The sequence below is a fragment of the Alligator sinensis genome, unplaced genomic scaffold (assembly GCF_000455745.1).
Source record: "Alligator sinensis unplaced genomic scaffold, ASM45574v1 scaffold641_2, whole genome shotgun sequence".
Classification (NCBI taxonomy): Eukaryota; Metazoa; Chordata; order Crocodylia; family Alligatoridae; genus Alligator; species Alligator sinensis.
In genome coordinates, this window is record NW_005843111.1 from 154,786 (window position 1) to 167,734 (window position 12,949).

At 41.3% G+C, this 12,949-nt stretch overlaps 1 protein-coding gene across 1 annotated transcript in view; it reads left to right on the plus strand.

Annotated features, from left to right (window-relative positions):
• LOC102382357 (steroidogenic acute regulatory protein, mitochondrial-like) overlaps window positions 1-8,098 on the plus strand; it is an 8,196-nt gene extending 98 nt beyond the window's left edge. Inside the window, exons 1-6 of the mRNA XM_025193860.1 lie at window positions 1-182; window positions 1,418-1,563; window positions 2,464-2,622; window positions 5,378-5,562; window positions 6,490-6,583; window positions 7,260-8,098. The exon at window positions 1-182 is cut by the window's left edge and continues 98 nt beyond it. Coding sequence (XP_025049645.1) covers window positions 1-182; window positions 1,418-1,563; window positions 2,464-2,622; window positions 5,378-5,562; window positions 6,490-6,583; window positions 7,260-7,361 — 868 coding nt within the window. The 3' untranslated portion in view covers window positions 7,362-8,098. The remainder of the gene's footprint in view (window positions 183-1,417; window positions 1,564-2,463; window positions 2,623-5,377; window positions 5,563-6,489; window positions 6,584-7,259) is intronic.
• Window positions 8,099-12,949: the final 4,851 nt, after the last annotated feature.

Consider the following 12,949-nt stretch of genomic DNA (forward strand, 5'->3'; position numbering starts at 1 on the left):
CCTGCTGAATGTGATGCATTTAATAGCTTTCAGAGTGTGTTGCTGTTTGTCTTTTGTAGGCCTGAAAAGAACAGCTATGGCAGCTATCGGGCATGACCTGCAAGGAATGATGTTAAAAGGATCTCACTGTCTTCCTTCTAAACTTCCCGGCTATGTTCAGAGGTTAATGTGGAAAGATACTGGTAAGGGTTCTGTTTATCACTTCTATGGGATCATTCCTATTCCCAGGGGTCACTCCACATTGCAAGTCTTGATAATTTATAGCAGTCTCAATATTGGCCATCAGCCACAAATTTTTGTAGTAACCATGATCCTGAGATCTTTTGAAGGGCAGACCAAATAAACCTATCAGAAATGAAGTCCAAAGCCTTTAAGTAAAGTCCATTTTATAGTGCTTTGTTATGTACATGGTACCTCTTGGCACAAATAAATTACCCAGTGATTTGAAGAAGGACTCTGTTTTCCTTGTTCTTTAGAGCCCTTGCTTGATGTGAAATATGGTGTATATATGTAAAGCCGATAAAAAGCATCTATATAACTACATTATGTTTCTACCTTATTGCTGTTGGGAGGCCATATTAAACATTGCTTTCAAGAATACTTTTCAGTCATTTGACACATAACTAACTAAGCACTGGGGGTGGGTTTAGCTACTTTTATCAAATGTAACCTCATCCACACTGCCTAACACAGCTGTGTCCACTGAAACTGTGTTTATATATCATACTTGGAAGCATTTTTCAACATGGTGGAAACAGATGTAGATGCAGCATCCTGTATGTCAACACTCCCCTTTCGAGACATTTTATCCAATCAAAGCTGCTGTAAAAAGGAGCATTTGCTTTGACTTAAAGTGTTTTTGTTTTGTTTTCTGTACTGAGCAATTTTATTTCCACAAACTTCAATTTCACTGTGGAGCAATGGGATGATGCTGAGGTGACTAAGTCATTCAGCATATTGTTGATGTCCATTTATTTGGATGTTGTCGATGCTATTGTTAAAAAGGTGACAAAACCTTTTTTTAACAGTCTTTAAAAATGTCTTATTCTACAGCTGTGGTGTCATGACCATGACTTACAGCCTTCTAATAACATCAGAACTGACCTAAAAACCTAAGCTGGCAACAGGATGATTATCAGTACATTAAACTGCAGATGGCTACAACCAAAGATATTCAAACACAGATTTCCTCAATGTGTGAAAAGTGTCACAGACAGTATCCGATTCTGATCTACCTTATCAAGCTGAACTAGAGCTGAGCAATTCCAGTTTTGGTTCGTTTCTATCTTTAGGGTATAATGTAATCCCATATGTAAGCAAATGAAGACCGCAGATCACTGCTACCTAATGGAATATAGACAAAAATAAGGATGATTTTTAGCATTCATGAATAATTCTTTTGTCATTAATCCTGCAGCTGGGACTCAAGAAGATGGCACTGGCATCAGCTCTGGCTGGTTTTCAAGCACAGAGCTGTCTTATGTGAATCAAGGAGAAGTTACCCTGCACAGAGCAATGGAGATACTGCAGCAGCAAAATGGTTGGCAGATGGAAACAAAGCAGGTAAAGTGCTAGCATTTGTTACATTTGCTACTGTAGTCCAAAACACCTTTCTGATTAAGAAAACCTTGAGCGAGGGGGCAGGCTAGATGGAATCAGCTTCAGTCACTTCCCGTTACTATTTTTAAGATCATCTTCAGCAATGCTTCCACCACAGAAGCCCTTCAAGACCAGAAGTCCAGTACTGAAAGAGCAACTGGAAAGAGAGAGCAAAATGTCTGTGGCATTTCCATGTGTATGTGCATGGAAAAGATCATATATAAATTTGATACGGCAAAAGCTGTGCTTAAGTGAGGGTGTGATTGTCAGGATAGATGGTGTGCGTGAAGGATCTCAAGTGTGGGTAAATAATGAGTGTTTAAATAAATTGTTCTATGTTACGCTGAACACATAAGGAAACAGATGCCTCTCCCAAGAAACAATGTGTTAAGTACATGCCCCAAATTCATTAAATAAGGAGACGAGATGAAAAGGCTTTGAAGAGAAAGACCAGGCAATCATATACAGGGAAAGTTAATGTTGATGGTAGAAAATTAACAGACACCAAATCACTAAAGTGTTCTGATTTTGTTATTTATGTGTGTATTTATTAAGATCTTTGATAGAACAGTTTAAGGTAGCTGGACTGAATGAATCCCTGGTGGTGAAATTTAAAAAATATACCAGTGACATGATTTAGGTATAATGACTTGCAGCTATAAAGCAAACAGTGATTAAAGAAAGGACCCACATCATTTATTTAAAAGGCTTCTCAGTGAGTAATTTGGTGCTCTTCTGTGAATGATCTGGTGGGGGAGCATGTTAAACATCAAACTTGAGTCCTGAGATCTCTTATTTTCTTGTAGTGTCTCTACCTACATTCTTTTTATTAGGATCACAGCATTATGCTGTCTTTCTTGCCAGGGAAATGGAGATGCAGTGCTGAGTACAGTCATCCCACAGCTTGGCAAAGTCTTCCGAATAGAGGTGGTGTTGGCTGTTCCAATGGACCAATTGTACCATGAGCTGTTTGAGAGCCTGGAGCAAATGCCTGAGTGGAACCCTACTCTCAGTCAAGTCAAGGTAAGTGGAGAGATGGATCCATCTTTGTACAGTCTTGGTTCTTCTCATTCACCTGTTCAAAAAGCCAATTCCAAACCTCCTATCTGTGTGTATTTACTCATACTTATAATAATGTTCTTGGAGTCCTTGCCACAATTTGAAGTCAACCAAACTGGTACTTAAATGCAACTGAAGTGAGAACTCTCCACCAGTAAACCAGGTAAATCCACCAGCTCAGATCTCCTCTTCTTCCTCATTCCTTGCAGCCTCCTCCCCAGCCCCTCCAATCCACTTTCAGTGCCTGATTAAAAAGATGAGCTTTACAGTACATCCTAAAGATCATCAGGCTGGACTATTTCCAGGTACTGGGAAGCGTATTCTAAAACCATGTGGGCTCCAGCACCTTGAGGTATACATCAGTAGGGCTTCAGCTCAGCTCTCTCTCAGGTAGGTCGTTTCTGAGCCACTGAGAGCCTTGTGAGACAAAAGCACCACTGAAAGCTTCACTCAGCAATCCACAGACAGGCAATGCTGATTGTTGAATACTAAGAGAATTTGCCTCTGGTTAAATACACCACTCGCCAAAAATAATATGAAACTAGACAAGATCCAATTCTCCTGCAGACAAATTTAAAAACAGGTGTATTAACAATAGGCATCATTCCCCCAACTGGTCAGGATATAATCTCACAGAAAGAAGATGCAGTTTACCACACCTCCTTAAACAGTCATATGGCTTGTCTAGTTCTTTTCTCAGTGGTGCTTGGTTTCTAAGCTTTTTCTGTGCTGCAGAATTATGATGTCACCGGGGTAGAAAAGCCATTAAAGAAATTCTGAAGGTGGAGTCAAGCCACTTAGAAACTGAAGTGAAGTGAAGCTTGATGTATACACCTACTGTACCTTTGAGAGAGCCCTGGTGGGAAAATAAATACAGAAAAGGCATTGAACAATTAACCAGGCATAAAATTCTGATAGAAAGGAAAGTTTGCATGAGAATGAGCTAAGAGAACTTTTTTATATCGGATACTGGAATAACTAAATAATTACTCAATGTAGGAAACTAATATTACTATATTCATCATGGTCAAATAAATTAATGAAGGGTTTGTGAGAACAATAATGGCTTTCACAAAGAATGAGGGGGTCATCCCCTGCTGCATGTGATAAACGGTTAATTTATTTGTATCCTGTCAAGGAAAACAGGATTATTTGTATATGGAAGGAAGATGCTGACATGATCTGCAACTTGTCAGTTGCCTATATAGACAGCATAATGGCAGTATTTATTTATGGTCATCAAGTAGCCCAACCATCAACTAATTCGGGTGCTAATTAACTAAGGGAACCAATGTACACAAGGAGGTGCATCACAAAGACTCTGCTGTGTAAATCCCAAAGTTCACAGTCATACTGGGAAAGCACTTTAGAGTACTGACAGCCCCTTGGAGGATGACTCTGACTGTACAACCAAGACTTTTAAAGTTGTCTTCAGGTTGCAATACAGACAACCCAGCCACTTTTCTCCAGCAGCCTCAAATGTAATAGTCTTCTGAGATGGACCTCAAAGACCAGGGAGGTCAATCTCCATTTAGAGAGGATGAATAGTCAAACCTGCTGCAGTATTTACCAGTTGGCTAATAGAGACCACAACACTACCATTCATACCCTGGGACATTTTCTATGAATGCTCAGTTCTCTTGAGAGCACAGCACTAGCAATGCCATAATGTGTGTGAGAGGCAAAGCGCTGAGAATGGATTTTGTGGAAGGCACAGAAGTCTATGCACTAGGGCTGGGGTTTGAGTGCATTTTAGTCTAGAATAAACCCTTTGGGATTTATTTGATTTGCCCTCTAATTTGTCATCTCCTGAGTTTCTCAGTTTACTAAAGGAAACCTTTATACACAGCTTCCCCCTTATGGCTCAGGTCATATTCCTAGCTATCTTCCAAGCAGGTCACTGCAGTTGCACAGTACACTCTATCCACTTCAGCTTGTTTCCACTTAACTACTGCTATTTGATATTAAAAACATTCCTTTGCTTCCTTTAAATGAAATGATATCATGATAGATGTATCCAAGCTGGCTGCCCAAGGCCTAACATTGTGCTAGCTAATCACATTTCTTCCTTGATCATTGAGGTACTAAACACTTCTCAGAGCCTCTAGAGCATGTAACTCCTCTAATACCAGCAAACCCAGATGCCTGGGAGCACCTCCTCCTCTATAGTGTGCTGGGAAGATTACTTAATTATTCACAGCTGGATAATTAAGTACCCTGTCAGGCCTGCATTTGGAGTTTGCAGCTGCCCTCTTTCCTTTACTGAGGAAGATGGTGTTAACCCCTACATTGCCTTGTTTGAGACTGGGTAATACTGTCCCAGTTACACAGTCAATTCAGTGTAGACAAGGAAGGAAAAAATAGGGAATAAAGTCCAGCCTTCACTATTTTATATACAGCCTTGGATTTCTGCAACTTTGGAAAAGAATAGGAGGAAAAATTAGAACATTCCACATCTACATCACAGAGAGGTCAAAGTATACAAGAGTGACATCACACAGCTGTGGAAAGGTATAGTCAAATAGAATGAGCATTTGTTTCTGATACATGGGTGGCTGTCAGGAAATGTGCTACAGGAAGTGACATTAAGAGAACAAAATAACTAATGGGTCCCTGGGCTATTGTTCAAGGGGTACTATTTTCTCCTAGATTGCATGGTGTTTGCATTTTTTGATTTACAAGTTTCCCTCCAGCTCTTTGTATTTTGTTCTGGCTCCAGATTCTACAAAGAATCGGGAAGGATACCCTGTTGACTCATGAAATTGCAAGTCAGAGCCCCGGGAACCTTGTTGGCCAAAGGGACTTTGTCAACATACGGCGCTGCTGGAAGAAAGAGACAGCAGTCTATTTGGTTGGCACTGCAGCCTACTCAGAACTTATCCCACTGCAAGAGGAACGAGTCAGGTAAAGACTGAATGAATGGTAAAAGGGATGTGTGCCTCCACTATTCAGCAAAAACACTGAGCATGCAAGAAATGCATCTTCCCTGCAGAGCTTTGGGCATGAAATGTCAGTAAAATGCAAGTACATGCGACATACATTTAGGGTGACAGACAAATGACTTTTCTAAAAAGTTTAAATCCAACCATTGCAAGGTAGTTTCAGTGTTAAAAAATAGCCTTTCCTCTTATTTTGCCAAGGCAATCAGAAGCCCAGTTCTCATTCATGCCCATAACAGACCCAGGCCTCAAGACAAAAGCAGCCTAATTTGAGATAGGCCTGAAGATACTGAGTTCAGGAATTCAGCATCTTGGCAGCAAGGGCAGGACAGGAAGAGAAGTTTGGTGCAGATTAGGACTGATGTATCCTGCCGAGTCTGTTTTCTAACCTGCACAATTGATCCAGCCTCTCATTTGTCATGAACATGAAATTCACATAGAAGTAGGGGCCTGATGTTGCAATGATAGCTGTACAAGCATCCTCCTGAACCCATGCAGGGTCCCATTTGTAGCATAGATGCAGAGTTCTGTCCACACAGACATCAGTGGAGGATTAGGGTAATGTGACTAATGAGATGAGACGCTTGCTAAGGTTGAGAGCAGGTACATGTTCAATTCAATGGCCAGCCAAACTGTTTTTAGATTTCCATGAATGTATTTTAATCAATTTTTACTTAATTAATCCAAAAGTATTTTACTAGATTGAGAAGAAGTGTCATGAAGAACATAGGTCATTTCATAGTTTCATAGGGGCTGGAAGGGAGTAGTACAGTGTGACCAGCTTTACTAGCGCCACTCTGGAGTTGGTTAGAGATGCTTTATTGTAGCCATCAGAAGGTCCAGGCTCTCACAGGAAATTATCTAAATTCCATGGTATCCCTCCAACCACCAGGGCTGAGGCCACACTCAGCTGCATTGTTCTGCAACCACTGGAAGAGAACCCAATGCAGACCCGCTTCACCTGGCTCTTGAGCATGGACCTTAAGGTAAGTTCAAGTCTCTTACCTAAAATTGGTGAAGCTTATAAGATACAAGGTACTACATGGTACTTATTGGGAGAGAGAAGTGCAAGATGAGGAAGACATTGAGGCAATGATTTCGGGGAATTGGAGAATGGATTGTCATGACAAATACCCAGGCAGTTAGTTACCTCAGGTGTCAGGTGTCTCATTGAGGCATCCCATTAACAGTGGTAGATAACAAGGCTGTTTATGCCCTCAGGAGGCCTAGGAAGGGGCATAGCACACTTTTCTCCAGTATAAGCTGGCCCAGAGGTTTGCCCTTTGTGGAAGGTCCAACTCTGGACTGGCACAGGAGAAGGAGATGAGGGAAGAGAGATTGCAGCTCTGTTCTTCAGATTTGCTGTAGTCCTCGGAGAAGAGGTCTGATCCCAGCTCCCTTTCCCTCCCTCCTCTGGTCCATGTTTGTATGGCTGCCCTGGATGCTGCTGCAAAGGTGGGACCAAGCTGGTTCTTCATCTAGGAAAAGGGTCCTTCTGCACCAGGTGTATTGTCCAAAGAGGGCATCAGGCTGTAAAATCCAACACCAGCTTTCCATAGCAATTGATTCACTACAGCCACTCCTGAAATGGAGAGAGGCTCAACCCCTTGCCACTGAAATTTTCAACCTTGCTTATTTAAAGGTGACTTTTTTTTTCCAAAGGGATGGATCCCCAAATCTGTTATCAATTATGTCCTGCCACAGTCGCAAGCAGATTTTATCAAACACCTCCGCCAGCATCTCTCCATTTCAGCATGGCCCTGAGCTTCCAGGAGGATGGACTCTACCTTGGTACAAAGCTGCTATAAGAGGAGAAGGAACTCTCAGAAAGCATGGTGAAAGAGAAGGGTATCCATGGTGTTCTGTTGCTGCTACAGTCATGTAGGCATGACAGCTGAGGTGCAGAACTCTGAACCCAATGACAAACATCCCAGTGTTTGGAAAGGATTCATCTCTGGGGTTTGGCTTTCAGTTGATAGCACAGCTCATATCCAACAGTTTACTTTGTGCCTCTCTCTACTTATAACAGTCTCCTCCACTACTTTTCTTGCAAGAATTTGGCTGAGTAGTTCTGCCAGCAACAAACTGTTGTAGTCCCCCAGCCTCTGCAGTGAACATGGGCAACTTGGAAAGCAAAAGGGACCTCAATTACCAGCGTGGTCTGTTCTGACTGAAAGTGGGGAAATGTCATCAAAGCAGTTTCTGCTGTTAAATTACTGAGGTGGCATGTTCTAATCAAATAGTAGGGGATGTGTTCAGGAACCCTAAGTGATATCCCTGCCTGTCAGCTCACCACTGTTGATATTAATGATGGTGTCCGGCCCCCCCTCTTGTGAAACATCATCTCTTGCTGTACTGTCCCATTGTAGAAGGGACAGCACGTAAAACACATTTAATACTTTTTCATATAAGCTTTCATTCCATACTTTCCCTGTTTCAATGTTTCCAGTTATTGTTCTCATTATTTACACTATCATCATTTGTAAACACAGACTCTGATTTTGTTTCTGGATTTGTCAGTCACAGTTTCTTTAAAAAGACTAAACTGTTTTATTTTTCTGTATTTTGATAGAATCACAGATAGTCAAAGACACTTACCTCACCAGTCTGAGGCCCTGTTTTGATGGGCAGAAAGGGGTATTTTCATTTTACGCTAGCTCTCAATTTGGCTTAATACAATTGGAAAGCCCACAGGAGGATGTAGAATAACACATCTGAAGCCACTTTAGCAATCTTTTGGTTGGCCAAGATGAAGTCCAGTGGCTTGTGTAGGAAATTTAAGAACTTAAGAAAAATTATCCAAATTAACTTTTCAAATAGATTAAACTGCATTAAACCTCTTTGTGGACACACTTATTCAAATTGAAAGTAGTCTTAATTCAACTTCATTAAATTTTCTTTAAAAGTAAATTATGTCTTAGGAAGGCTTCCTCGTTTCAAATAAGTGTCCATGCAGCAGCTAATCCCCTTAGAACCACATTTTTAGTACATTCAGATTAAGTATCCTGAGTGTCCCAGTGTTGGCAAACCTTAGTTAAAACATGATCACGTAACAGTTATTCAAAAGGATTATCCTGCCTTTTGAGAGATTTTAAATTCTTGAAGCTGGGTCAATTGAATGGCTGAAAAACAACCCTTTCTGTCTACCACAGCTGAGTTCAGGGAATTACAGTGCAGAGAGAAAAAGGGGGGTACTGCAGTCAAATCCAGAGATGCTTCAATTCCATCAAGGTGTTCCACTGACTACCTAATTTGTGTAAGAGTGGAGTTCAGGTCACCAGGCACCTACATAGTGGGATTTCCTGGTAATTATGTGACCACATCTTTACAAGTAGAATAAACCCTACTAGCTGCTTCAAAATAGTAGCTAAAAACCCATGTGAACAATTGCCTTGGCTTTCTCACCGGGGTGCCTATTTTAGAAATAGTGTTGCTTAGTTAAATGAATATTTTGGTTAACAGGATGAATCTGCACAGAACAGCAAAGCATAGTTAAAAACAAACATTGCAATAGTGAATCTGAATCCTTCTAGGGTGTGGGAAATGGCACTATTACAGCCATTTCAGTGTGACTGCTAATTTATCAGTTTGCATGTTTTTTGGGTGTCTTATTTATTGAGCAGGAATACCATCACAATGGCTGTAAGTCTTGGTAAGAATCTGCCAGCTGCATACAAACATTACTAGCTGAACTAAAATAAAGAAACAATGTGTGGTCTCCTTATGGCCAGGAATAATGGAATGTGCCTCTCATATATACCCCAGTCTGGGGGATGGGAGAGGAGGAAGGTTTGGTGAACATAATCCCCAATATGGACAAAGGCTTAATCTTTCGATGATACATTCCACTGAACCCTACATCCCTCTGTTGCTCCAGCTTTTTGGTAGCTCTGTTTCTTTTTATACTGTAGTTTGCGAATGTAGTTGGAGGCTTGGTTCTCAGTTTGATGTCTCACTGAAACCCTGAAGCCGTGACATCTCCACATGCTTTGAAGCATTGATCTCAAAGATGTAGGTAGAAACCAACCTTTGACAAGAAAGAAGGTACTAATCATGCTGCTCCTCACCCCAGGGCCTGGGTCTTTAGTCCCCAATGCCTGTATAGCATGTGTATGTTATACAGGCAGAGGAACACTATCAGAATACTCATCGGGTACACTTTACACAGACACAAGACAGTGGAGAATCAGGATCAGAGCATCTTCCATGCAAGGGTCTTATATGCTAGAAGGAGGTGCAATGCATCTTTATAGCTGGACTTTTATTTCTTCTAACAATATGACTTCTCCCTTTATTCCTTTCCTCCCCTCCCCCCTCTTTTCCTTATCATTCTTTTGGAGCTCAGAGTGAAAGCCACTTCCTGCACATTTTCCTCCACTGGATAATATACAACAAGATAACTATGTAAGGGTCCTGTCCAGGGCCCCTGCAACCTCTCCACCCAGCATACAATAACCACGCACAGATCTTGGTACTTACATGATATATTTCCCTCCCACCCTCAAAAATAAGCCAACAGAAAAGAGGGGGGTTGTGTGGATTTTTTACATTGTTAGAGTTAAAAAAAGAAGAACCCAACAAATTAATAAATATTAAAAATTAAAAAGCTCTGAATCTTATATGTACAAAACTTTATACATTATAACACTGGACAAGGTTACAGCACAGGAATGATTTGACGTGTTCATCAGCCCAGGAGGAGATAGGAAACCATCCCAAGTCCTTAGCACCACCCAACTTGTTAAGCATCAGCTGCAACATAGTCTTCTTTAGGGAGGAAGGGAGCAAAGCTTGATTGCAATAGGTTACAGAGATTTGGCCAGGTGGCCTGTCCCACACACACAGAGTATTATGAGCTGCTGTCACATCCCTGCCTTTCCCCCACATTTTACTCACTGTTGTGCCCAGCTATGGTGGTGATTGCAAAGAGCTTGCCTTTATCAAGCAAGTTCTCAACCTACAATGGGTCCAGACCAATCAGGAAAGTAATTTATTTTGCATTAAATTTTTTAGCCTCTTGTCCTTATAGAGTTAGCAAGTCCATACTTCGGTAGAATTGTCCCATTACATCCACATACAATGTCTTACAACCACTGTTGCAGTGTGATCTGGGACTCCAAAGCACTGCCTGTTGTGCTCAGTAATGCTGTAGAGAATGAAAACTTGGGGTAATTTCCAAACACAAAGCACTGAACAATGGAATGTAGGTAGCAGGGATGGGTGAACTGAGGCAGCTGCTAATATCCTGCTAATACTGGGAACAACTACAGTAGACAGCACTCACCCCGCCAGCCCTGTAAAAAGGAATTATTGCTCCCAACTGTTGCAAAGAACCATTGCAAATGTCATACTATGCCTAAAACAACTGTTGAGCATGGATGCAAGACATTGCACATGTCCTATAACCTGGAAACATTGCAGCTAATGATCTAGGGGGATTTTTTATTTGTTTGTTTGACACATGCAGGGCTTTGTGAGGCAGAAGGAAGGGTTGAATGGGTCAAAGAAATTTTGCTTCACAACTGGAAAACTAAAGAATCTACGTCCATCTCCACCCTAATGTAGAGAACGATTCCTGATTTTGTAGCAAGTTCTCATACTTTTGTAAAACTAGCAGGAGAGGTATATGTCACAGTCTCCATCAGGGAAGAGTTCTTTCCTCACAGCTTCCCCTACAAGTCAAACCAAAAGTAGCAAACTTGGCTCACAAGTTACTGATTCACGTCTTGACTTGGGAGCTGATGCAGTGACTCAGAACAATTACATGCATGTTTTAATAAGTCAATATGTTAGTTTGACTCTACAGATTACAAGTTTCCAAGTTTTACCCCTGCTGATGCACTAGGTGTAGTTCTTGATGATATTTAGATTTGCTCCTACCTTGTTCAAACAGAGGCTGGGGCTAAAGTGGACTTGTTCTGGCATTATTGAACCTGCTCAGAATATAGACAGGGCTGACCACTGACTATAAACAGAGGTAGAGGACTACACAGTATATCCCAACTATTGCTCCCAGAGTGTGTTGCCTTCAAGGTAAAGTACCTCGAAAGACATGTTTTAGGTGAGGGCCCTTAAGGAATAAACACCATAAAAAATGAAGCATTATCTTTGGCATCATAAGTGCATGCTATCATCCCTGCACACTATTAGAGAGTTAATAAATATACTTTAATTAATGCGGGATTAAGGATGTGCTATTTGTAGTTAGAAGAAGTCTAGGCCAGATTACAACCTGTTACAGTCAAGCAGATCTGATTTTAATGGAGTTATTTTAGGTTTACACCAACTGGTGTGCAGAAAATGAATGAAAGAGCATATAACAATATCAGAAACCTGCATACTTTTAACATGATCATTCTGTTGTTGTATTTCCTGCTATGTCTTAAATCCTTGTCATATTTTGTAAAGAGGCCTTCATCACGTGGTTGTAGAGGTTAGGTGAATTAGAGGGACCATTACTAGTCAATCAAGTTTCCACTTTCATTAGGCCTGTTTTAGGCATAGGTATATCTCAGGTTAGGGAAAGTATGTCAGAGAGAGAGTGGGTTGTATCAGCCTGATTCTTAAGATGGCATGTGCATGTATTTATTTTTTCCAATTAAAACGTGCATGATTTTCAACACCCCTAAGACAGACAGGATCGAAAGCAAGCACACCTACCTTAATGAATCTGATCTTCCACAGCTTCAAATCCCTTACAACAGAAGTGAACTGGCTCTAATAAGCTAGGCAAGTATTATTATTTAAGTAGCAGGCATAGTGTACGACTTCCTAATCTTAGGCTTACTTTACATACTGGCTTTAAGGAACTTGAGGGTATCCTCCAGAGCACAAAGCTGGGATTTTTGGGACTCATACTGACTCCATCCCACATGCTCTCGTGGAGGGATTCTCTCATGCATGCTCTGCCATGCCAACCCACTCCCACAAGGAAATCTGGAATGAAGTCGTGAAATGTTGTCATCCATATGGTTGTTTTCAAGCACACTGGAGACAGGTCTTGAGAATAACCAGGGATGTGCCTCTGGAGTGGCTTTACTGCCGCATTTCCAGCTTTTGCACGTGCGATTGGAAGCAGGTGGGCAGGGCATGCTCAAGAGAGTCACCCCCAGGAGCACCAGAGACTTGGTATAGACATACCCGTATAATTGGCCAACTGTTCCTATCTCAGGATCATGTAGACCAGTGTTTCTCAACCCATGAGTCACAACCCAAAAGTGGGTCACAAGAATATATGAAAGGGTTGTGAACAAACTTTAAAAATGGATTATTTAAAGGAGAAAAATGTGGGTAGAGCCAGGGGGCTGTTTGCTACTTAACTATTTACTGGGTCAGGACTGGCAATCAGTGTT